This window comes from Molossus molossus, unplaced genomic scaffold (genome assembly GCF_014108415.1).
Source record: "Molossus molossus isolate mMolMol1 unplaced genomic scaffold, mMolMol1.p scaffold_m16_p_21, whole genome shotgun sequence".
Classification (NCBI taxonomy): domain Eukaryota; kingdom Metazoa; phylum Chordata; class Mammalia; order Chiroptera; family Molossidae; genus Molossus; species Molossus molossus.
The window spans coordinates 5,495,364-5,521,752 of NW_023425357.1; the positions used below are offsets into that span (position 1 = coordinate 5,495,364).

Consider the following 26,389-nt stretch of genomic DNA (forward strand, 5'->3'; position numbering starts at 1 on the left):
GGCCATCCTTGCCCACTCTGGGTGTTAACTGGGACAAAGGAGACTGCGCTCGCACCGCACCCAGCTTGAGTGGTGGAAACGGGGAGACAGACCCGGCCGCTTAGTACAAAGCAGGTCCCCGGGAGACAGGCGTTGGGGAATCACGGGGAGGAGTGCCATCTCTGCAGGGTTGCCTACCGGAATGCGTGGGAGAGAAATATGGAGACCATCAGCTCCTACGCGGCAGCAAGACAAAGGGCCGGGACCGGCCCGCCACGGGAGGGGACACTCACCTGAGCAGAATCCACGCTGGAAGTTTCCCCCGAAAACGCGGAAGTGGGTAAACGGACTACGACTCCCAGAAGGCTTCGGATCTGCCCGCCTACTACTCCCAGGTGTCCCTGCGGCGGTTCGGCCGTAAGCACTTATTTCTCTCGGACAAGCTAAGCCTACAACTCCCAGCGAACCTCGTGGTGACATCATGCGCTCCGCCCACCGCCCTCGAGTGCCCCAGGGCAGCCCCGCCCTGCGCCTGCGCAGGAGCTGGAGCGGCGCGTGATTTCTGTGTGCCGCTGCGCGCCGCGTACTGTGCCGTTTACTCCGGAGGCGGAGTGGAAGTTTTTCAGATTTCATGCTTTCTTGGGAGTGTGATAGAGTTTGTGGTGCGGGGTGGGGGAGAAAAGGGTGGACTGCGAAAGAGACAGGTAACGCGTGCGCTGGACAGGTTCCCAGGGGACACAGCGAGGGCCGTGGCGCGCGCCCCCGCAGCGGGGCGGTTGGGTGCGTGCGAGGGGCGCATAGGGTCGGGTTTGTGGTTCTCGACGCGTGCTCTGGGCTCGGGGCGGGGCCCGGTGAGCGGTTATGCGCAGGCGTGGGTCCGTAGCCAAGGCGCACGCCTTCTGCCTAGTTGAGTTGAAGGCAGAGCTGGAAATGAAGGGCAGGTGAGGCCTGTGAAACGGAGGGTTCCCGGGGTACGAGTCCCCAAAACCAAAAAACGGAGGACCTCTCCAGGTCCAAGCCCCCTCTCCTGTGTGTTGTTATCCTGTGAAGCCCCTGATGTGGAGGATTGAGAGTGATGGATGATGGGAAGGCATCTGTAAGGTTGAATCCTGGTCATCAGACAGACTCATTCATTTGTTAATCTTTTACGGAGGCTTCCTTTGTACTAGGCCCCATCTTACGAGATGCAGGTGTGTCAGGCCTGGTTGGGCAGGTAGGGATGTGTAGGTGCCTGAGTCTGGGGCTGCAGGAGCCCAGAAGTTACCAGTGCTGCTAACCAGGACGTGGGGGGCGGGGAACAGCACTTAATGAGCAGTCCACCTGTGCCAGATGCTGTGTCTATGGCACTTCTCATGCACCGTCTCCAAGTCTCTTATCTGTGAAGTGGGGGTGACAATGATACTACAGTGATACCTCGGTTCTCGAACATAATTCGTTCCAGGAGGACGGTCGAGAACCGAATTGTTCGAGAACCGAAGCAATGAAACCCAATAGGAAAGCGTGACTCCACAAAGCGTGACTCTCTCTCTGCACTCACACTGATGACGCAAGCAAGGCGCGCTGGGCCGAATGAACGCCATTCGGCTCAACTCGGCTCATCTCGGAAGTTCGAGTTCCAAATATTTGTTCGGATTCCGAGACAAAAGTTTCTCGAATCTCCTGGTCGAATACCGATTTGGTCGAAAACCGAGGCGTTTGAGAACCGAGGTATCACTGTACCTACTTGAGTGTTTGTGAAGATAAATGAGTTAACGTGGAAAGTATGTATTGAACAAACAGTAAACTTTCATTATCTTCGTCTCATTTAATTCTCATAATCAGGGAGGGGTTCCTTTTCTGGGCTAGGTGAGAGTTTCAAAACCGCAGGCAATCGCAGATAGTCTAAGTCAGTTCTCAGTTGGGGGTGATTTTTCTCCCCACAGAATTTTGGGCAATGACGGGGGACATTTTTGGTGTCACAACTAGGGGGCAAGAGGAAGGGTGTGACATATGTGGTAGATGGAAGCCAGGGATGCCACAGAACACTGTGCACAGGAGATCCTCTCATAACAGTTATCTGGCCCAAAACAATAATAGTACCAAGGTTGGGGAACCGTGGCGTAAGTGATATTCTGCTGTACCTTGGTTTTCTATCCCAAAACAAGTTTATAAATTCAGGTGTTTCTGTGTTGGTTTTAGTCTCCCGCTTTCCAATATTCTTAAATATGTTAGCAGATCTCAAGATCAATCTCATACCTTTGAGTGTGAAGTTAGTAAAAAGAAGGTTAATCTCAAACTGGGCATCAGTGAAGAAAACAGGATGTGAAAACCAGGCTGCCCAGGTGACTAAGCCCACTTACTTAGTTGTGGGAGCTTGAGTAAGTGGCTTAACCTTTCTGTGCTTTGGTATCCTCATTTGTTCAATGGGAATGATAATAGCAGTTGTTGGGAGAACTAAATGAGTTAATATATGTAGAACATTAAGACTAGTGCTTGGCAATTCGTGAGTGCTGTGAAAGGCAGGGTGTGGGTGTGGAGGTGTTTTAGTTCTTTGTGTCATTTATTTGGGGTAGCAATAATTGGCAGTGCTGAGAACTGGACCAGTTCCTCTTGTCCTTAGTGGCCACCTTCATCAGTCAGCCAGCACGGTTTGGGCAGAGATTTTGCATGAATGCTTTGCAAACATTTTAAATTCCATTTGTTGCATACAGTAACTTAATATTCAAGGGGAAAAGACTGTGTATTGGTGTTAGGGGCTTCTGAAGAGGGCAGATGACTATCTGCAGCTTCTCAATTATAGGGTAAAGGTCAAGTTCCTCAGTCTGTTTGTGACCTGGCCCCTGACAATTTTCTAGACATTTCACCACTGAACCTCTGGTCCCACATTTGCCAGCTATATAACTTTTTCTGCCAGGTGTTTGCACATGCTGCCTCCTCTTCCTGAAGACTGTCCTGCCCTTTCCTCCACCCCCATCACACTGATTCCAGTTTTTCAACCAGGTAGCCACTTCCTCCAGGAATTCTGCAGGATCCCACCTCTCCTATGCTGCATTAACAAGCCACCGGTGGGCTCCCACAGCATCTGGTCTCTTACTTTGTCAGAGGTTCTGTCACCTGTGTCTATTTCACTGTGTTTGGGCTGGGAACACCTTAAATGAGGCATTTGGTCAGATTTGAATCTGGCACTCCAGCATCAGTGGGCACAGGCCTGGTACAGAGCTCTTCCTGAGCTGCTCCTAGCTTACATCTCTTGTCTCCTGTTACTTAACCCCACTGAAAACAAAGCTCAGGTAGAAAGCCAGCTGTGGGATGTGGTGGTTAAGGACACAGGCACCTGGTTCAGATCCTGGGACTTCCATCTTAGTTGTGTAACTGGACAAGTTACATTTCCTCACCTGTAAAATAGAGGTAATAATAGTATATTCCTCATAGGGTTAGAGCAGTGGACCCCCTCCCCCACAGAAGACTTTTGACAGAGATTATTTTGGTTGTCATTCCTGGGTTGAGAGGTACTGGCATTCAGTAGGTAGAGGCTAGGAATGTTACTAAATCTCTAATACATAGGACCTCCCCTGCAGCAAAGAACTAATCTGCTCAAAATGTCCGTGCTGAGGTTGAATGCTTAGACCTCTTGAGCCATAGTAAGTGCTCTGTGGGTATCAGTCACTATTACTGCCACTGCTTAAGCACACCAAGCTCTCTGGCACCTCCATTTCTCTGCCCAGGATACTCTTCCCCCACTTGGCATGGGGTTGAATACCAACTCATCTTTCAGGACCTATCCAGAAAACCACCTCTTTGGGGAAGTCTTCCCTGACTTATACCGCCTTTGTCACCCAAGACACCCTCAACCTAGCAGTGGAAAGAAGTCACACACACACAGGCCAGGGCACAGATTCAGGCTCTTACCCCTGAGTGACATTGGGCAGATGATTTCTTCTTGTGCCTCTGTCCTCACCTATGAGATCAAAGGGGAGCTTTGAGGAGGAAATGGTTGATTTCCTCCTCAAATGTTTGATTAATGTCAGGACTCCTTTTTTATTAGACAATAAAACATAACACATTGAAGGAAATTGCTAAGTATGTTTTTAAATAAGACTTGCTATGGAAAGAATAGGAACTAGCAAAATTATCTATCACCAAGAGACTTAAGAAGAAAAAGATGTTATGTGCTATTTACTTGAGATCCCTGTGTAGCAACTAAACATTCAGAAAGTGGGAAAGTAAAAGGGTGGGAAAAGATTGCCAGGAAAATAACCCAAGTAAATCTTTAAGTTCAGCTGCCTTAACCACAAAACAAAATAGATTTTGAGTGGATAAAAAAAGTACTATTGAGAATAACCAGGATGACAAAACAATTCTGAACTTGGATGCACCTAACAACATAGTTTCAAAAGAAATAAAACTAAAGTTAACAGGCAGGATGGCAAGAAATCGACACATTCCAGAAGCACTGTGACATTTTAATATATCTCAGTAATTAAAGAGACAGTACCCATAAAGCTGTGGAACGCTTGAATGAGCCCACCAGCAAGCTTGAACTAATGGACAGAAATGGAACCCTGTATCCAGTGATTTGAGAAGACAGCTTTTTCCAAGCACACATGGAATCTGTACAGATATCCTGGGCATAACTTCAGTATGGTGCCCACTGGCCACACGTGACTAATGAGCATTTGAACTGCAGCTAGTCTGAATGGAAGTGTGCAATGAATGCAAAATGCATTCCGGATTAGAAGACTTCATGTGAAAAAAACATGTAATGTATCTCACTAATTTTGTCTTGATTACATGTTGAAATGGTAATATTTTTGATATATTGGGTTAAGTGTAATATTAAAGTTAATTGCACTTGTTTATTTTTACTTTATAGGTATGGCTAATAGAAAATTTAAAGTGACATCCATGACATATTGGACAGCCCTGCTCTAGATCACAAGTCTCAGCAAATAGTAAAGTCACCCTCTTGCACTCCCCAGGACTAGGGACCTTAACTGACACATTTCATATATGCACTTCTGATCCAATAAATTAATTTCCCCATTAGCCTCTGTTTTATGATTTAAGAAGTTACTAAAATTATTTTTCATAAATTACAAAACTAGCTAGAACATAAAGCCTCTGTGTGTGTGTGTGTGTGTGTGTGTGTGGGGGGGGTATATAGTATAGCCACCTCAAAACACTGCTTGGGAGATCCCAAAACCGTTTTGAAAATGTCTGTGTGACCACCTCACTCATTTTTAAGGTGACACCTGAAATTTTTCAACATCTTAAGTTTTTGTTGTTATTTGGAGGTAGAAAACATATTTTATAAGGTGATGTGAGATGAGGATTGGCTGTTAATGGAATATTTTGTGACATAATTAAATACATTTTAATTACTTTAGAGAATATTGCACACCAATTCTAATGGAGATAATTAATTTTTACCTGGATATTTTATGCAGTGTAACTTGAAAATTGTGTCCCTGGAAACATTCCAACTAATTAAAATAAAATTAGCTTCTCAAACCTGTAAGGCTTTGGTGGTTCTGAATATGGAACATCCTGACAAGAGCCAAGCTTCACCTTAACTAAAATGAGTAGAAGAGAAATACACAGTGTTGTACAGGCAATGTTGTGTACCTAACCCACTGGGAAGACTTCTGTTTTGTTAGATAAAACTGGTTTGGTGTTGAAAAAGACATTTTCTACCTTCGCAAGTTCAGGAAATTTCACACACACACATCGGTTGTGATAATAAAAAATGTCTAGATGTTGCCAGAAGTTCTGGGGGTGGAGGTGAGAGGTGGTGTAAAATCTTACCCTGTTGAGAACTACCACCCTAGAACAATCTTAAATATGTAGATCAGATCACATCACTATCGATGTCCCTCACTGTGACCCAAAAGGGTGTTCGTGATCTAGCTCTGTGGCCACTGTGACCTCTTTTCTTACCACTCTCCAATATTCTCTCCTTTCCACGTCAGGGCCTTTACACCTGCTGTGTTCCCTCTGCCAGGAACACTTCCCACAGCTGCCTCCTCCTTGTACTCCAGGGCTTGGTTTAAATGTTGCCTCCCCAACCACCCTAGCAGAAATAGCCCCACCCCTGTCATTTTACTCTCTACTCCCTTTCCTCTTCTACTCTTCATTTATAGGTTGTTTTTTTATCCTCACCCGAGGACATTTTTTCATTTTTTGTTCAGATAGAGTGGGAGGGATCTAGAGAGAGAAACATCGACGTGAAAAGCACACATCAAGTGGCTGCCACTCGCACGACCCAACCAGGGCCGGGGACAAACTGCAACCAAAGTACATGTTCTTAGCGGGAACCAAACCTGGGTCTCTCTGGACCGCAGGCCGACACTCTAACTGCTGAGCCCCACTGACCAGGGCTCATTTATAGGTTTTTATCACTGTCTGAAATTACCGATTTTCTTGTCTATCTTCTCCATCAGAAGGTAAGTTTCATGGGGTCAGAGGTTTTGTTGATTTTGTTTCTGGCTGTTTCTTTGGTTCACATTATGATGCCTGGTACAAAGTGGTGCTTAGTAATTATAGATAAGTAAATATATGAGTGCTCAGCCTTTGTTATGGGTGATGCTGGGGACTCAGAGATGGGTCATGCCCAAGATCTACCCTCTCAGGGCTCCCGGGTTGGTGAGAGAGAGAAACCTGGACACAGATCATTCCAGTTCTGTGACAGCAGAGATACCAGGGACCGGGAGAGCCCAGACAGAGTGTAGATGGGAGTAAAGGACTTGGAGACAATGAGGAGCACTTGTGATGGCTCCTGATGGATGCATAGGAGTTTGTCAGATGGAGAACTGCATCTGTCTGCATGCATGGATGCATTCACTCAGTCATTCCTCATCCATTTCCTGGGGCCTCCTGTGCAGGGACATGTTGGGGGCCCAGTGATGACTCAATCCTGAACCCTGCTCCCTTCAAGCTCCTTGTCTGATGTGGGAGGTTGACACAGTCACAACCCAGGATGATCAGAGTGGGGTACAGGGAGATTGTGGAAGCCCCAAGGAAAATTGGCGCTTGTGGCAAGAAAGGGCAGGCCACCCAGTAGGAGCAGGAGCAGGAGCAGGGCCAGTCCCTTCCATGCAGAATGCTGAAGATGTGAGAAAACCTGACCCATTCCTGGAATAATGCTGAGTTCATGTCATACCCCGACCTTGCATGTCCTAGCACAAGACTGATCCAGCAATAAGCCCCATTTTACAGACAAGGACATCAAGTCTTAGAAAGATTGAGTTGCTTGCCCAGTGGAGCAGTTCAGTTGGCCTCCAGTGTGACCACAGTGTTGAACCAGGCTCATGAAATGAGGCTGAAGACATGCACGAGGCAGGTTTTTCGAACAGATGGTGTGGCCTTGAGTGGCCTCGGGAAGTGTCTCACTCTGGTCTCCCCCCTGTGGAATGTGAAGAGCCAGTCAGGGAGGATTAGGTGCAGGAGACTGGGACTGAGACCCTTGGCACAAAAGTGAGAGTTGTGCAAAATGGGAGGGATGACCTTCTGTTTCCTTTCCTAGAATGGAGCAGCAGAGGGGGCTCCTGTTATTACTTCTGGGGTTACAGCTGCTGCTTATGGGGGCATTCCTCTACAAAAACCATCACCACCATGACTTGACCTCCTTCTTGCGCTTCCTGATACAAGACAAGACAGAGGTGGGACAAGAGCTGCCCTTTGTGGTTCAGGGCTCCTCTCCAGGACTCCCTCAGCAGGACGTGTACTCCAACATCAGCCAGATCCACCATGTGGACATCAGTAGGGAGAATCTTCCCAACTGCCCTATCATCTCACCCTACCTCAGTAAGCTTGTGGGGTCCCCTATACCCCCAACCCCACTTTGGGCTTAGGGGAGCTGGAAAGGAATTGCTGAGGAGGGGGCAGAACCTGGAAGAAGATGCTGGGGCCTGGTGGCTGTGGGTGATGGAGAGAGAGCTGACTAGCTATTGCTGCATCATAATGAATCATCCCAAAACTTAGTGTCTTTAAACATTTATTAACTCTCAAAGTTTATGTGGGTCAGCATTGTTGGGAAAGGCTCAACTGGGCGATTGTGGTCCATAATTTTTATGCAGTTGCAGTGGCTAGAGCTTCAACAACGGGGTTGGATGTGGCGGGAGCTGACTGAGCACCACCCTCTTTTCATGTGATCTCAGGATCTCTCTGTGATGTGTCTGCAATGGGCTAGTTCAGGCTTCCTCACAGCAAGGTGGCCTAGAGCTTCCATGGTGGTTGATGGCTTCAAAAGCAAGTATTTGCATAAACAAGGCAGAACCCATATGACCTTTGTTGATCTATCCTCAAAAGCCATGTAACATCACTTCTGCCCTACTCCATTAATTGAAAGTCATAAAAGCATACCCTATTTAAAGGGGTGGTGACATAGATACATTTTCAATAGAACTAATGTCAAAATCCCATTGTAAGAAGGGCACATTGGGTAAGAGAGATTGTTTGTGACCATCTTTGGAAAAAATATGGTCCCCTATAGAAAGAGTAGAGGCACAGCGGGGGGCAAGTGGGTGGACTGTGGAGCTCTCAGCGACAGGGAGAATGGTGAAGGACAGTACTCTGAGATGTAGGGTCAGCCTGAGAAGCATCCAAGAGGAGACATGTGGGAAGCTAGTTGGGGTTGGAGTTCAGGAGGCAGATTTAGGACCATTGGGGTCCATGGTAAGAAAAGTGATAGGAGGTGATGAGCTGGCTGAGGGTGGAAGAGAGAAACATGAGAGCTGGGGGAGAGAGGAGGGAAGAATCTGAGGAGGAGGTATTGAGAGGTGGAGGAAAACACCAAGAGGGCCAACAAAGGAAGCTCAGAGGTTTCCAGAGCTGCCATAATTAAGGACCACAAACTGGGTGGCTTAAAACAAGAGATTTATTCTCTCACAGTTCTGGAGGGCAAAAGTCCACAATCAAGGTATGGCCAGGGTCGGTTCCTCCTGGGAGTTCTGAGGCAGAAACCATACTAGGCCTCTCTCCTAGCTTCTGGTGGTTGCTGGCAGTCCTCAGCAGTCCTTGGCTTGTGGGCACATCACTTAAATTTATGTCTCCATGGCTGCCTTCTCTCTGGGGTTTCACATGACCTTCTTATAAGGACACCAGACATTGGATTTAGGGCCAACCCTAGTCCAGTATAACTGTTTTAACCAATTATGTCTGTGAAGACCCTATTTCCAAATAAGGTCACATTCTGAAGTTCTGAGTAGACAGAAAATTTTGGGTGGGGAGTGATTTAACCCAGTATAACTGATTGTGGGGTCTCTGGGGTAGGTTCCTGATAATCTCTGGTCTCTCCCTCTCTTAGGTGGCCCCTTGAAGGTAATGATCCCAGAGAACCTGACAATGGAGCAGATGGTGGAAAAGAACCCATTGGTGAAGTTGGGAGGCCAATACCAGCCACCCGACTGCTGGACACAGCATCACACAGCAGTAGTGGTGCCTTACTATGGGCAAGCCAAGCACCTTCAGCACCTGCTCTACCATCTGCACCCCTTTCTGCAGCGCCAGCAACTGCACTATGCCATCTATGTGGTGAATCAGGTGTGGCAGGAATGGGGATGATTGAGGGCAAGAAGGCAGAACTGAAAATGTCATTCTGAGCTGAGAGTGTCTGGGCCAGAGAATATCTGGGGAGGGGAGGGACTGGATTCATGAGTCAAGATCTTGAATTGGGGGCAATCAGACCAAGGGCTATAGGTTTGATCTTGACTGGCTGTGTTTGGGATCAGCCTGAATGGCTGTCTGAGGGAAAGGCTCAGTTCACTGAATCTGGGCCTCTCTGAGACCAGGGCTGGCCAGATTAAGCAATAAAGCTAAAGGGTAAATTAAAGGGGATTGAGATCAGTTAGATGCTTGTTTGAATCCTGGCCTTGTTCATTACTGTGTGTGTGGTCTGAGTGTTAGACCAATCATCTATCATCCATCCATGTGTTTGTCTGTCCATCTGCCCATCCATCCATCCATCCATCCATCCATCCATCCATCCATCCACCCACCCCACAATCCCACTGTTACTCAGAATATCTATGTATATACTTGGGGAACTTACGCTCTGTGACATGGTTTTCTCATTCACGACACAGGAATGATAGTAACACCTGAATTATTGGGTTGTAGAAAAAAATTTTTTCTTTTTATTAAATTTATTGGGATGACACAAGTTAACAAAATTTCAGGTACACAATTCCACAACACATTATCTGTATCCTGTATTGTGTTCACCACTCCAAGTCAAGTCTCCTTCTATCACCATTTATCCCCTCTATACCTTCCTTCAGGTTGTGGGGAAAATTAATTGACTTAATGAATATATAACAGTGAGGCCAATGCCTGACATATACTAGGTGCTCAACAAGGGATGTGATGACGATGGTGATTTTGATAAATTGAAGGTAATGAAGATAATGGTAATGATGGTGATGATGATGTTGATGGACATCATGATAATAAATGATGAGGTAAAAATTAAAGTGGTGGTGATAAAGAAGATGATGGTGACAGAGGAAGAAGATGAGGAAGAGAGGCAAACCCTGTCATGGTTTCTGGACATCAGACTCAGTCACTCTCTAGTCAGAACAGAACCAGATAAGAGACCCAGGTGGTCGCTGATCACTCCTAACCTCTGCTTTCCTTAGACGGTCTCTTGAAGGTGATGATCCTTGAGAACCTTGAAGATGGCTGAGGAGGGAAAGCTGAGAAGCTGACTTTACTGACTCTGCCTAGGATGGGGGTGGGGGTGGGGGTGGGGGGTTGGGATCCAATAAAAGTTTCCCAAGGGAGGTGATCTTTGAATTGCACCTTCCTGGACCAGTGTGGGTTTTCCAGCTCCACTGTGGGAATAAGAAGGGGTTGAAAAGGTGAGAACGATGGGCTGGGCAGGTGAGAGAACACAACTGTCTACTGGTGAGGACAGTACTGAGCATCTTTGTCCACCCAGGTTAACAACACCATCTTTAACCGGGGCAAGCTTCGCAATGTGGGGTTCTGGGAGGCCATGCAAGAAGAGGACTGGGACTGTGTCTTCTTCCATGATGTGAACCTACTCCCGGAGGACAACCGCAATCTCTACATCTGTGACATCTTCCCTGCCCATGTATCTGTGGCCATAGACAAGTTCAACTACAAGTAGGTGGAGGGAGGGGGACTGTTGGCCAGGTCCTGCTCTTCCCTAGACCTTGCCTTGTCTGTCTGTATGGTCCAGACACTGATCTCTGGGGTCGAGGCAGGGAGGGGAGGATGGGGCCTGGGGAAGGACCTCATAGATAGTAAAGAATCTTCCTTTTGGATGTGGGTGTCAGGTGGGGGTGCAATTGGTTATTAATCAGGGAGTCAGGATGCACTTAGTGAAGTGGTAGGCAGACAGGTTATTAACTGAGGTCAGAGGATGGGAATGAGTGACAGGAGGGGCCAACTAGGTATCAGGAAGGAGTCATTAATGGGATGACAAGATGGGCCTGTCAGATGATTCAGGGAGTGAATATGCCAGGGTCAAATGAGAGGCTATCTTAAGGGTCAGGGTAAGGGCTACCCCAGAGTCAGGGGAGAGGTTATCACAGGGGTGAGTGGAGAAGGGCTAACCCAGAAATTAACCTTGGAGCTCTCCTGGCCAAGAAAGGGTCAGGGCCTATTACCTGAAATTCTTTGTTTCCAACTCTCTCTGCCTCTCCAGGCTGCCCTACCGAGGATACCTTGGTGGGGTGTTTGCCCTGCGCCCAGTTCACTACCTGAGGATAAATGGCTTTCCCAATACCTACTGGGGCTGGGATCGTGAGGACGATGACATCGCTGCCAGGTGGGGGGCCCTGCTCTAGGGAGCCCAGCACAGGGGCTGCAGGTCCCTCCGTGGTGTGGGGACTACTGGCTGCCCTGGACTGAGGGGGTATGGGCCACCCTGGCTGGAGAGGCTGGGCTGTGGCATGGAGATCCTATCAGAGGAGACAGGCATTTGGCCTCCCTGCCCTCTCCCCTCTAAGGCTGAAACTAAGTGGGATGTTCCTCTCACGACCTCATCTGCTCTTTGGTCGCTACCACATGCTGGAGGAGGGGCTGGACCCCAGCCACAAGCAGAGTCCTGAGAGGTGAGTTGGGGTTGGAACGGGGTGGTCAGTCCAGTGTCATCCCTGAGCCCTGGGCTCACATGCTGTTGCTTCCCCCCAGTCCTGGCTTCCTGGGCCCAATCCAACACAGGTGGCAGCATGATGGCGCTAACTCACTGGGCTACAGGCTGCTCTCCAAGGAACTGCAGCCCCTCTACACCAACCTCACCGTGGACATCAGTGTCTCAGCCCCAGGAGCCCCAGTGCCAAGCTGAGGGGTGTCTGGAGGCTGGAACAGAATCCCTGAGACGGGCCCCAGGGAAGCCCTGCCACCTCTCGCACCTGGTTTCTTATTAAAGGAGTTTATTTTACTTGCTGCTTCTGCCAGCCCTCATCCCCATCCTTTCATTTTCATTCATTCATTCAGGGTCCACTCAGATTCACCAAGCAATGCTTCTCTCCATGCAGTTTCAAATGCTTAACACCCACCCACCCACCTACTTCTCATGCACACCCATGGGGTAGGCACCGTTGTAATCTTCCTCTTTAAAACCAGGACAGATAAGTTAAATGACTTTCCCAGCTGATGTAGAACCAAATACAGGAACCTGGTTCCTGGGCCTGTCCACTTAAAGATGATATTATGCTTTTTGAAGGAAAAAATAAAAAAATAAAAAGTGGGGAAAAGAATAAAAAATATGAGGGTAGTTGGATCAGTTACAGTATGTGCACCTGATAGAATGCCATGCAGCCACTTAACAGCTGTATTGTGTGAAAAAGAACAAGATGCACACGTGTACATGATTTAATATTTATAAAACAGAGAAAAGAGTTCCTACATGATTATGAGCATAGCAATGAGTGTATATGGACAACAAATATTGGCAAACTTCTACTGTAAAGGGCCAGAGAATGTATATGTTTGGCTTGTAGGTAATATGGTCTTTGCTATAATTACTCAACTCTGCCGCTGGAGCACAAAAACAGCCACAACAATAAACAAATGGATATAAAAGTGTTCCAATAAAACTTTATTTTAAAAAATCAGGTGGCCGACCAGATTTAGCTGATGGCCAATTTGCTGACTCCTGGTGTGTATGATTAGAAGCCTGTATAAAAATATCAAAGGATCCGTAACCAGTCCATACACTGGTTATCTGCAAGAGGCTCATCACAGATGATGGAGGTGGAAAGATAAGGGAGGGTAGAGCTGAACTAATCATGAACAAAGAGAAACACTACATTATAGTCACATTTATGCATCTATCAAAAATGTACATTCATGTGTCTACATAAAGAGATGCATACTTACTGTGCAACCTCAGGATATAAATATCAATAGGGAATAATAGACAATTACATTACATTCTTTAAAAATATAATCTATCCATACCTCCTGTTATGCAGTGCATTATGTAGCAAGCACTATAGAACTGTGTGCATACTGACTTGACTATATAAATATACATACATTTATAAATATACATAGACACACATACATATATAATATTGTTCTATCATCAGTTTGCTGGCACTTTTATCCCTTCCTAAAGAGATACTTTTCTCAATACATTAGCCAGGATTTCTTCCCCAGATGAATTTTATAGTCCTTAACAAGGTTAGTACAAATATGGACAATTCCTCTCATTCTTAAAAGTTCTTTTCTGAGTAATTCCCTTACATAAAATAATGTGTAACACTGTGACATGCAATGCATTCCTAGAGTTTTTCTGAAGCATAAATTCTATAATGTAAATTAAATCTGACTCTCGAGATTTTTTTTTTTTTCTTCAAGAGATTCGGAGAGTTTGTTTCATTTCTGTATTTGTGAATCTGTACTCTAGGTATTGATTTCTAGGTGAAGCCTTTCATAGAATTAATGGCCTTTGTAAGATTTGTCTCTGGCATGAGTCGTTTGGTGTTTGTTAAAATTTGATCGATTGTTGAAGGCCTTCCCACATTCAGAACATACATAAGGTCTCTCTCCTGTGTGAATTCGCTGATGTACTTCCAGTTGTGGTTTCTTACTGAAGGATTTCCCACAGTCACAACATGCATAAGGTTTCTCTCCAACGTGAGTTCTCTGATGCGTAATCAACTCTGATTTCTGGATGAAGGCATTCCCACATGCGTAACAGGCAAAAGTTCTCTCTCTAGTGTGAGTCATCTGATGTTTATGGAAATTTGACCTCCCATTGAAAGCCTTCCCACATTCAGTGCATACATAGGGTTTCTCTCCAGTGTGAATTCGTTGATGCTCTTTGAACTGTGACTTGGAAGTGAAGGCTTTTCCACACTCACTGCATTTGTAAGGCTTCTCTCCGGTGTGAATTCTCTGATGCATGCTGAGTATTGACTTCTGGTTAAAGGCTTTTCCACATTCATTGCATACGTGGTGTCTTTCCCCAGTATGAATTTTCCGGTGTATATTGAGGTGTGACTTTTGGGTGAAGGTTTTTCCACAGTCGCTACATTCATAAGGTTTCTCCCCAGTATGAATTCGATGATGTATATCGAGTTGTGACTTGGAAATGAAGGATTTCCCACAGCTGTGGCACTGATAAGGTTTCTCTCCTGTGTGACTTCTTTGGTGCACAGTTAGGTGTGCCTTCTGGATGAAGGCCTGCCCACATTCGATACACACATAGGACTTCTCCCCTGAATGGATTCTCTGGTGTAAGCTGAGTGTTGACTTCTGGGTAAAGGCCTTCCCACATTCATTGCATGCATACTGTCGCTCACCGGTATGAATTTTCTGATGTATAATGAGGGTCGAATTCTGGGAGAAGCCTTTCCCACAGTCACTGCATTTGTAGAGTTTTTCTCTAGTATGAGTTCTCTGATGTCTGAAGAGAGAGAGCATCTGGAAAAAGTCTTTTCCACATTCGTGGCATTTATGGGGCTTCTTTCTAGTGTGAGTTTTCTGGTGTGCAATCAACTCTGACTTCTGAACAAAGACTTTTCCACATTCCTTACATATATAAGGTACGTTACCTGTGTGATCAGTCAGATAGTCACCAAATTTTGGTTTTGAGGTGAGGGCTTTTCCACATTTGCTGCATTCCTGGAGGTTTTCTACACTGTGGAATCTCTGTTGCTTGAGGAGGTATGACTTCTGGGTGAAGTCTCTCCCACATTCAGTAAGTTTATCTGGTTTCTCCTGAGAATGAATTTGAGGTCGTACAAGTGAGTGTTTATGGCTGAGGACTTTTGTACATTGATTACCTTTGCAGAAGTTCTCTCCTGTATGAATGTTCTTGCAGCTAGCACTGGAAGAGCTACGGGTGAATAGCTGAGCAGATCCAACAATCTCAAAGGGTTTTGTGGTATTGCTTTGATTTTGACAATTTACTTCTAGGTTAGGCTTCAAACTTTCTGCAAATAAACGTTTATGATGTCTTTTTTGTGAAGGAACAAGGTGGGGCCTCACATGAATGATTTTCCCAGGTTCCTTATATTCACAGACCTTCTCTGTACTCAATTTTTTCTTGTTGAGGAAAGCCCTATGATGTGACAGTTTATTTTGATTTTGCTGATCGCTCTCTGTATGGTCAGCATCCTTCCACAGTTCTTCTAAAACGAAACACGAAGAACCATCCCCGGGGACTTTGCCTGCCATATCATTATGAAATGAAGCTTTTCCAGAATTTTCCTGTTGTGAGGTTTTGCAACCAAACTTCATTTCTAGAAGGAGAAAAAGATGAAATAGACTTGATGAACAGTTAGAACAGATTAGAAGGGAACTCATTTGGAGCTGGGTCATATAACAGTGGGAGTGGTGGTGGTGATGAAAGGAAACAGTTGCACAGACCTTATATGTCAAGCACTTAGCATTTTCCAGGCAGTGTTCTATGTGATGCACACATAAACTCATTTCATCCTCACAACAACCTATCAGGTAACTACACTCATTATCTATTTTATAGAAAAGGAAAAGGAGGCACCAGATGGGTAACTGGTCCAAACCACTTTGCTCACCAATGGGGAAAATAAGACTTGAACAAAGGTAACCTGGCTCCACTTACGTAGGCAGTCTAGATACCCAGACCTAATGGGATGACTACAGCATAAAAGGTGAAACAGACAGGGTGTTATAGGGCAACATCTGTGAATAGCCAGGGCTTGAAGGAGGAGGCTCAGAATATAGACCTTTGTGAAACTGAATAAAAGAAACCTCATTTAAAATGGTGTCACACTCTCAAACATTACCACTGGAGGTCTCTCACACACCCCCAGCAGAAAGAAGTGTCAATTATAGACCCCAATACGAAGAGATGCACCTTGCATTCCAACAAGAAGTGTCTCTACTACCCCAGCAGAAGAAGATTTTTCTCCTTGTCCAGCAACAACCCCAGCCAATGGGAACCATTGCAATTCAGCCCAGAGGCTATCACCACTGGGAACTCTTGCTTCCCTCTAATGGACTTTCCATCAAAGCACCTCTCCCAACTTCCTCCCTTTTCTCTATTAAGGTTCCCCTCTCTCCTTTGTTAGCTGGACTTGCCTATAGTTTTTCCTATAGCATGCTTGTCCAAAATTCTCTGTTATCCCTAAATAAACTAATTTTTGCTGGTAAAAATAACTAGCTGTTTTATTTTTTAAGGTTAACATCTTCATTAGCTTTAAGGTCTAAATTGTCACTAATCTCCCAGCTTCCTTCCACTTGTTAGAAGCAATACCAAATCCATCAGCCCTGTATATCCTCTAAAAACTGCTAGTCAATCCTGACATAGCCAACCAGTGGAAGAATACCTATGCTCAAACTCAACTCTACATGAAGCTGAAATTTGTTTTCTCGAACCTAGGAATATATGTATACCTGCCAAAAAGTACTACAATGCAAGACTGGACAAACAAGCTGTCCCCTAGAATCTGTTTCATCCTTCTTCCAAAGAAGTTAATGGTGGCCAGGTACATGGCTGCCAAGCTATATAACAGTTCACGATTTCTTTCGTAATGCGATGTGATGGTGAGACTATTTTTCCCGATGGAATGCACATACATTATGCACCACTTCTAGGCCAGGGTGGTAAATCAAAGGTCTCAACACTCTCCACTCTTCTACCTAGAACCTGGCTCTGGATGCAATACACATTCAATCATGCAGATCAACATTAGCATGAAGGACGGTACAGCAACGACAAGAGAAAAACTCAGTAGGGCTTCCTGACAACCTGCCTGTTAGAACTGTTTTGTAGGAGAGAAATTATTATTATTTTAAAATCCTTACAGGATATTTTTCCATTTATTTTCAGATAGAGTGGGAGGGAAGGGTAGAGAGAGAGAGAGAGGGAGAGAAACACCAGTGTGAGAGAGATACATCAATTGGTTGCCTCCCGCACAACCCCGACCAGGGCTGGGAACCGAACTGCAACTGAGGTACGTGCCCTTGACTCCTTGGTCTGTGGGCCGACGCTCTAACCACTGAGCAAAACTGGCCAGGGCTAGGAGAGACATTATTAAAAATTATGCATAAGTTCCCTTTGTTATAACTTTCAGCTTTATGCTACCAAATGTACCCTTTTGGGGGTGGGGGGAGGGACCAAGAATGAAAATCTCTGATCATCCAACTTACTAATATAGAATACAAGATATAGATTCTCAAAAAAAGAAAACAAAAAAAATGACTAATACCACACCAGAGATTTAAATATGGGCATACGACCATCATATCTTGTTTTGTCTTTTGGTCACTTTGGATAAACTATATTCCAGACCCCTCTATTAAAAAAAAACAAAAAACTTCATTCATCTCTCTTTTTTGAAAAATGAGAATGCTCTTTAGTTTTATCACTAACTCTTTTCATTGTGGTAAAAACACAACATAAAATTTACCACCTTAACCATTTTGAAGTCTGCAGTTCAGTAGTGTTAAGTACATTGACATTGCTTGCGACCAAGCTCCAAGACCTTACAAGATCTTGCAAAACTGAAATTTCACACCCACTAAACACAACTCCCCTTTCCCCTTTCTCCTCAGTGGCAACTGCCACTCTACTTGGTTTCTATGAATAGGACTACTTTAGATACCTTCCTTAAGTAGAATCATACAGTACTTCTTTTTTTGTGACTGGCCTGTTTCACATATAATGCCCTCAAGGATCATCCAGATTGTAGCATGTGTCAGAATTTCCTTTCTGTTTAAGACTGAATAATGTTCCATGGTATGGATATACCACATTTTGTTTATCCATTCATCCATCAATAGACAAGTGGGTTGCTCCCACTTCTTGGCTACTGTGCATAGTGCTTCTGTGAACATAAGTATGCAAATACCTCTGCTTTTGATTCTTTTGGATACATACCTAGAAGCAGGATTGCTGGTTCATATGGCAATTCCATGTTTAATTTTTCAAGGAATCGTTATACCATTTTCCACGGTGGCTGCACCATTTTATATTCCTACCAACAGTGCACAAGGGTTCCAATTTCTCCATGTCCTCACCAGCACTTACTATTTTCTGTCTTTTGTTTTGTTTTGTTTTTGTTAATCCTCACCCAAAGATATTTTTCCATTGATTTTAGAGCGAGTGGGAGGGAGAAAAGAAGAGAGAGAGAGAGAATATCAATGTGAGAGAGATATATTGATTGGTTGCCTTCAGCACGCACCCTGACTGGGGCCGAGGATTGAACCTGTGACCCTTCGGTGCAAGGGCCGATGCTCTAACTACTGAACCATACCAGCCAGGGCTATTTTCTGCATTTTAGTTTATTAAAAAAATTTTTTTTATTGATTTATTTTAGATAGAGTAGAAGGTGGGGGTGGGAAGGAGAAACATCAGTGTAAGAGAAACACATCGATTGCCTCCTGCATGACCCCAACTGGGGCTGGGGATCTAACCTGTAACCCAGGTTAGATGCCCTTGACCTGGAATTGAACCTGTGACCCTTTGCTCTGTAGGCCGATGCTCTAACCACTGAACCAAATTGGCCAGGGCTATTTTAGCTATTCTAATGGGTGTGAGGTGATACGACACTATGGTTTTGATTTGTACTTCCCTAATAATTAGTGATATTGGGCATCTTTTCATATGATTGTTCACCACTCGTATATCATCTTTGGAGAAATGGTTATTCAACTCCTTTACCTATTTTTTTAATTGGGTCATATTTTTTTAAATTTCATTTTTCACTTTTAAGTAGCAATTTTATCCCAACAGTAGCTTTCGTTTATTCTGAGGATCCTAAACTCTGGGTTCCCAAGTGTAGATCTGGAACATTTTTAACTTATCACTTCTTTCTGAACCTGATGATATTTAAATCACTGCCCAAAATGTTCAATATAGAATATTAGAATTGTGTGGAAAAACTTATCCATAACTCTCCAACACCGCTTAACAATACTGCTTCAAAAATAGTCCAATTGATTTTCAAATCCAAGGACATATTTATGTCCTCTATCCCTGCTTTGCCTGCTCCTTTGTCTAATTCACAATTGTTTCATTGACCGGTTATAAATGCTGTGCCTGAAAAACTGCCTCCCAATGTCACTGCACTTCTGAGGTGACACCATTTTTTTCTGACCTTCAAAAGCAGTCACTCTCTATAGCCCCTATTTTGATACTTACATTTTGAGTAGCTTTCTAACAAATAGACATGATTAAGGACAAAAAAGGCTGATTATTTTAACATCTCATGCTATTATCCCTCTATCCAATTACAATCTCTGATCCTTTGAATTTATTTCAGCAGGTATTTATTTCTAAAAAAATTGTTTTTTAATCCTCACCTGAGATATTTTTCCATTTATCATCAGATAGAATGGGAGGGAGGGGGTGAGAGAGAGAGAGAGAGAGAGAGAGAGAGAGAAAGAGAGGTGCCCTTGACCAGAATCAAACCCAAGACTCAATGGTGTGCGGGCTGATGTTCTAACCGCTGAGCAAACTGCCCAGGGATAAAAACAATTTTTTTTTTAGAGAGAGCAGAAGGGAGAAGGAGAATTAGAAACATCGATGAGAGAAAACATCAACTGGCCGCCTCCTGCATGCCCCTCACTGGGGACTGGGTCCACAACCTGGGCATGTGCCCTGACGGAGAATCAAATTGGTGACCTCTTGGTGCATGGGTCGACACTCAACCACTGAGCCATACTGGCTGGGCATTCAGCAGGTATTTAAACTATCCTTCTAAAATAGAGCAAAGTATTGTTTTCTGCCCAGTTTCATAAATTCAATAATTTTTGTATCCTGAGTGATTTCCTCATGCTTAACATTGACATAATAAAAATTAAGTAAGGAGAGTACAAAATAATCAACGAATCATATGCAGAGAGAACCATCTTATAGACATTATATATTACCTGTATATGTTATATATATAATGTCTACATAGTAGGTATTAAAGAGTAGATGAAAACAATTAAGTAGAGGATGAGTAACAAAACTATTCGGGTATTTTAAAATTGGAAGTATGTAGCCATCATTATAATATCACCAAAATAACTATATTTTTGCATAACTGTATTTTGTACCAAACTATTTTTTTGATGAAAAAAAAATTACAAAATATCAATATTTGTGGTTAACACAATCTGTCAACAGCATCTTGGCTGAACTTATAAACGTCAGGAATCCACAAATCCCCTTAGAACAAAATACTCCAAACATGAGAAAATAGGGACCCACTTTATGATGATGGCACTAGGATTATGAAAAAGGGCCAACAAAATTATAGGTGCAAAAAAAAGAAAACAGTAGGATTTCTAAAATAATAAATGAGAAGACTGAGCTGGAAGAGCTAAGAAAGAGAGAAGAATTTGACAAAAATATATAAGGTGAGAAGAATTTCAGATTTGTGTGATGATTTCAGTTTCTTTTCTTTTTTCTTTTCTTTTCCTTTTTGTTAATCTTCACCCGAGTATATTTTTCTACTTATTTTTAGATAGAGTGAAAGGGAATAAGGGAGGAAGGGAGAAAGAGATAGAGACAGAAACACTGACATGAGAGAGACATTGATTAGTTGCCTCCTGCATAGGGATCGAACGTGCAACCCAGGTATGTGTCTTCGACTGGGAATCAAACCTGTGACCCTTTGGTCCATGGGCCAATGCTCTAACTGCTTGGCCAAATCAACCAGGGTGATGATTCCAATTTCTGATCTCCAAAAAATAAAGCAAGTCATCACATGGAAACTGTCCACCATGTAACTAAATAGTGCAACAGAACACAATTTAGGCACGGGGCCTGGAGAAGTTGATATAGGGATCATCAGAAAAATATATGAGGCCTAATGATCAGAATAGAAGAACCCTTTAAGGCAATTCCTATATGAAAGGATGACCACAGGGGAGTATAGAGCCTCAAGCTGGAGACATCACAATTAGAGGAAAAAGAAGAAAGAAGATCCAGTACAGAAAAGAAAAATCAATGACTTCAGGGGGCAAAAAAAAAAGGCCTTGAAAAAACTCCATGGACACAAAGGGATAAAACAATACAACAAAAGCAACGTACACATGAGAAACCTAATCAGATAACAGATATGTGAGAGCCTCTGACTATTCAGTTTTGAAAAAACTGAAATTAAGACATGAAATAGCCCTTTACCCATCACATGGGCCACAGATGAGAAACTTGGTAAATGCTAAGTGCTGGCAAGCAAGGTACGCAATGGGAATTCTTGTGCACAGCACATGGCAGTACAGATTGTGCAGCCCATCTGAAGAGCAGTACGTTTATTAGTCAAATTAAAATACTTATCTCCAATGATCTGGCAATTTCACTCCTGAGAAATTCTTAGGTCGGCCCTTACGAACATTTACAAGATGATTAGCTATAAAAACTGGGATTATGAGGCAACTTAAATGTCCACCACTGTGGGTAAGTGTGGTAGGTTGAATAATGGCCCCCCAAAGATACCCATGTCTGCCTAGGTAACAGTCGCTCACCTTGATGCCTCTGATGCAGGAGTTCAGCCTCTCCTGTCCATAGCTCCTTTTCCTCTTCCATCCTAAAAATGACCTCTGGGTTGGGAAGGTGATACCCTGTGGATGAGAAAGGACACTGGATTTGGATGTGGTCTTGGACTTTAGAGGCCGTTCCATGAAGACTTGCATGGGCTCAGCAGAAAAGTCACATCTTTCGCTAAGAACAAAATAATACTTAAAGATGCCCAGAAGAAACGAACAATTTAGGACAAACCAATCACGTACTACAGATGCCCCACTGCACTCCGCAAGGAAGGAAATCTCACGGAGGCCCATCCAAGGTTCCCAGGGCATGAGTGCTCACCCACGGAGAAGAGGTGGCTATAGATCTCCAGCATCACATCCAGGTACAGGTGTCTCTGGGCAGGGTTGAGTTGCTGCCACTCTGTCCTACTAAAGTCCATGGTCACATCCTCAAATGACACAGATCCCTATAACAACACAGTCCAGCTCAATGTGAATTAGTCAGCATTGGTGAATGGGAACGATACATGTAGAGACAAGTTTTAAAATGTTTTTTGTTGTTGTTTTTTTTCACACAGTGTTGTTTCTTTTAATGTCATCTATTATAAAATGTTTTTTTCAGGTTAAGAATGAAATATATAATCTTCTCACAATATATTAGCTCTCAATGATAAAAAGCCATGCATTTATTATACCTTTTTAAAGTAGAACATCTCTGTAATTTGAGTATAAATCTATCATATGACAACGATGCACTAATTTTTATTATGGCCACTCATTATCTTAAAACACGTAAGTATCATGAAATACACAGGATAACTTAAGACTTTTGGGAAATCTTGAATATACCCAAGTATTAATATCTGTGGGCCATTTTTCTTTCTTTTTTTTAATCCTCACCCGAGGATATTTTTTCTATTTATCTTCAGATAGAGTGGGAGGGACACATCGACTGATTGCCTCCTGCATGACTGACCAGGGCCAGGGATGAACTGCAACTGAGGTACGTGCCCTTGGCCAGAATCGAACCTACGACTCATTGGTCCTCGGGCCGATGCTCTACTGCTGAGCCAAACCAGCCAGGGCAATGTGGGCCATTCTTCAACACTGTTCTCTGGCATTCTTGTTCATTTTTTAAAATGGGAAAAACCATATGGCCCTTAATAGGCAGTTCTTGCTCTAGGATCCTATGACTCTATAAACAAGCCAAGCCAGCAAAGCAGGTAAGTAGGAGTCAGGTGGGGACCAACCAAGAATACACAAAGGCCCAGTGGCAGATGAAGGATCTTAGCCTATGCTGAGCAGGAAGGAGTTAGCATTTCCTTGCTTGTGGCTAGGGCTTCCCACACGGGCTAAATTTTCCTCTTCCTCTGACCCAGGGCTGACGCTCTCTTCTAACACTGCCTCCTTCATCAGCCAGTTCAGTTTCCTCTGTGTTACAGAGGAAACTGAACTGGCTGATGAAGGAGGCCGTGTTAGAAGAGAGCGTCAGCCAGTTCAGTTTCCTCTGTAACACAGAGGCCTGTGAATACGAGGTGACAGCAACCTCCTGTAGTCATTCTCAGGAGGAGGATCCAGACTGGCTCAGGCACAGGGAGTCCAGAATCAGCTGCTTGCTCTGCCTGTCCAGAAGTTCTAGACAACCGTCCTGGGGCTGCTCCTGCTTACCTCACATGATTCATCCTGCTCCCATGGACCCAGGACCTGGGGCTGCTGGGGCAAATTCACATCAGCAGACATGTCTTCTCTGAACTTCAACTCTCGGTCTCTCTTGCAGACAAATCCACTTTTCCCAGGAGCTGGAAACTGTGTGGGCATCTGGAGGTTCTAATCAGAGCCGCTGGGGAGAGTTGGGCTGAGCTGTGAAGGGAGATCCTATAGCTTTGGAGATGTGGCCTGACCCAGGGCCTCTGAAGGGACACCAAGAAGCCCTGGAAAGGGAATGACCACATGGTTACTCACCTAACATTTGCTCCACACAGATATTTCTGAGGACTCTTAGGTGAAGATCACTGTGCTAGATACTGTGCGTGAAATAAGTCAAGTTCAGAAAACTACAACTTCAGTTATTAGTCAGTCAAAAATAAAGAAACGACCACGAGTTTGGACTAAATGGAGGTTTAATTGCAGCTCTGCCACCTTTTAGTGGTAAGAATATGAAGCAGTTACTTTAGTTGCAGTTTCCAAAATGAGAAGGAAGGTTTTTATCATAGGCATGGGGAAACTTACATGACATGAGGCTTATTAAGCCCTCAGCAGCTGCCTGGCATGTGGTAAACACTGAATAAAAACCACCAAGTTGCGCCCTGGCCGGTTTGGCTCAGCGATTAGAGCATCGGCCTGCGGTCTGGAGAGACCCGGGTTCGGTTCCCGCTAAGGGCATGTACCTCGGTTGCAGTTTGTCCCCGGCCCTGGATGGGTTGTGTGGGTAGCGGCCACTCGATGTGTCCCTTTCACATCGATGTTTCTCTCTCTCTCTCTTCCTCTCTCTCCCTCCCACTCTGTCTGAACAGAAAATGGAAAAATGTCCTCGGGTGAGGATAAAACAAAAAACCACCAAGTTGCAAGTCAGGTATCAAGATACCTTGTTTAAATCTCACACAAATCTGTCAGCTAAAGGGTATAATCACTGTTACTTTTTTTTTTTTTAATCCTCACCTGAGGACATTTTTCACTCAGAGCGGGAAGGAGAGAGAGGAAGAGAGAGAAACATCGATGTGAAAGGGACACATCGAGTGGCCGCCACCCACACGACCCAACCAGGGCCGGGGACAAACTGCAGCCAAGGTGCATGCCCTTAGCGGGAACCGAACCCGGGTCTCTGTGGACCGCAGGCTGACGCTCTAACCGCTGAGCCAAACCGGCCAGGGCCACTGTTACTTTTTAATTGAATGTATTGGAGTGACAGTGATACGTTGGTTAATAAAATCATACAGGTTCCTGGTGTACAATTCTACAATACATCATCTGTACATTGTATTGTGTGTTCAAGTCAAATCTCCTTCCATCACCAATTATCCCCCTATACCCTTTTCTGCCTGCCCCAACTCTATAATTATTATACCCATTGTGTGGATAAGGAAACTAAGACTGAATGCTGTTACATAATTTGCCTGAAGGTCACTCAGTCTGCAAAGGGAATCAGTCCCGTGTCTGCCTCATTCTAGATGCACAGTTGCCACTATGCAGTATAGTCCCCTACAAGGACAGCTTCCAAAAACATCATCTCTGACCTCCAGAGATCCCCAGTGAGTGAACCACAGGGCTGCCAGAAGGTCACCAAATGCCTCCCAGCCACCGACATGGCCAGGCTCCAGAAATCATTATTACCTTGATTGCCAATAAATGTGTCCCCAGAGAGTGTGATTTCCACAGGACCTCAAATAATCCCCAATATGGGGTTCCAAATAACACACCCCAATACCTATGCTTAACTGCCCATCACCAACCCTTACACAAGGAGAAGCCAACACTGACCTACCGTCCACCCCTGAAGGACCCCAACACTCACTGTCCAGAAAGCAATGCAGTTGACTGGCTCCCCTATACTACCTTTAGCACCCCACTTTGCAGACTTCACAGGGCCCCATCACTGCCCCCCACCCGAGTGTGTCACAACGCGACCCTCAAAGTCCTCTCATCCCTGAAGCTCCTGCTCCCAGTCAATCGCTGCCTCCTTCAGTGCCGCGGGCGGCGGACCACTTCCCCAAATGTCCCCAGTACCACCTACTAAGGCCCCTTAAGACGCTCCTCAAATGAGCACGTTTCATGGGCCAACACTATAAAACCTGATGATTAACATACACTTAGAATTTAAGTGACCAAAAATACTGATTACATACAGAAAATATGCAAAGGGTGAAACTTGAGCTAATCTTTCAACTTCAATTTGAACCCCCCACCCCCACTGACCCCACAGATCCCCCCATCACTCACCCCACAGATGCCCCCATCACTTACTCCGCAGACTGGGCATCACTCGTCCCACAGTGCCCACATCACTCACACCGAGCTGATTTCACCTCACAAACCTCACGGAATCCCCACTAGTAATGTTCAAGTCACCTCGGCGTCACGCCAGCGACTGACGGGTCGATGCCGTTGACCACGTAAGCAAAATGGCCTCTCTGGGCCACTTCCGGTTTGGGTGCCCAGTGCGCACGCTCATTAGACACGTTGAAGCCACATCCGGCCAATAGTAATCATGGCGGCGCCCATCTAACCCGCGGGTCCTTGTCTCCCAGGGACGGTCAGGCGAACGACATGGCCTCGCCCATGAGGATTAGGACACTGGAGGCCGCCATTTTCGAAGAACTTCCATTCCGTACAGCCAGGTTTCGCATTTCTCGTCTCGCAGGAGTCAAGTCTTGGAGGTCGTCCCACGTTTGGCAGGAGACCTATTAAATACCCGTGTATATTTATCTCTAGGAGACACGGGCATCGTATATGCTGAAAAATACCTTGTCTCTGTAGGTTCACGCTGATATATAAGCCCCACGCTGAGAATCCA

The 26,389-nt window shown here is 44.8% G+C and overlaps 2 protein-coding genes across 4 annotated transcripts; one reads left to right on the forward strand and one right to left on the reverse strand.

The window, feature by feature from the left end:
- Window positions 1-7,535: 7,535 nt before the first annotated feature.
- On the forward strand, window positions 7,536-12,268 carry LOC118638845 (beta-1,4-galactosyltransferase 3-like). Its single transcript, XM_036274975.1, has 6 exons — window positions 7,536-7,761; window positions 9,263-9,498; window positions 10,895-11,082; window positions 11,627-11,749; window positions 11,931-12,035; window positions 12,115-12,268. Exons 1-6 carry the CDS (start codon window positions 7,536-7,538, stop codon window positions 12,266-12,268), a joined length of 1,032 nt encoding a protein of 343 aa, XP_036130868.1.
- Window positions 12,269-13,768: 1,500 nt separating this feature from the next.
- On the reverse strand, window positions 13,769-25,973 carry ZNF175 (zinc finger protein 175). 3 transcript variants are annotated; one of them, XM_036273999.1, is made up of 5 exons: window positions 25,840-25,973; window positions 23,548-23,810; window positions 22,220-22,346; window positions 21,877-21,972; window positions 13,769-15,677 (listed from the first exon to the last, which is right to left on the reverse strand). In XM_036273999.1, exons 2-5 carry the CDS (start codon window positions 23,695-23,697, stop codon window positions 13,870-13,872), a joined length of 2,181 nt encoding a protein of 726 aa, XP_036129892.1. In that variant the 5' UTR covers window positions 23,698-23,810; window positions 25,840-25,973; the 3' UTR covers window positions 13,769-13,869. The 3 variants fall into 3 exon arrangements, with proteins under 3 accessions (XP_036129892.1, XP_036129893.1, XP_036129894.1); XM_036274000.1 differs by having other exon boundaries at window positions 25,816-25,973; XM_036274001.1 differs by lacking the exons at window positions 21,877-21,972; window positions 22,220-22,346; window positions 23,548-23,810; window positions 25,840-25,973 and adding an exon at window positions 18,299-18,396.
- Between the last annotated feature and the right edge of the window lie 416 nt (window positions 25,974-26,389).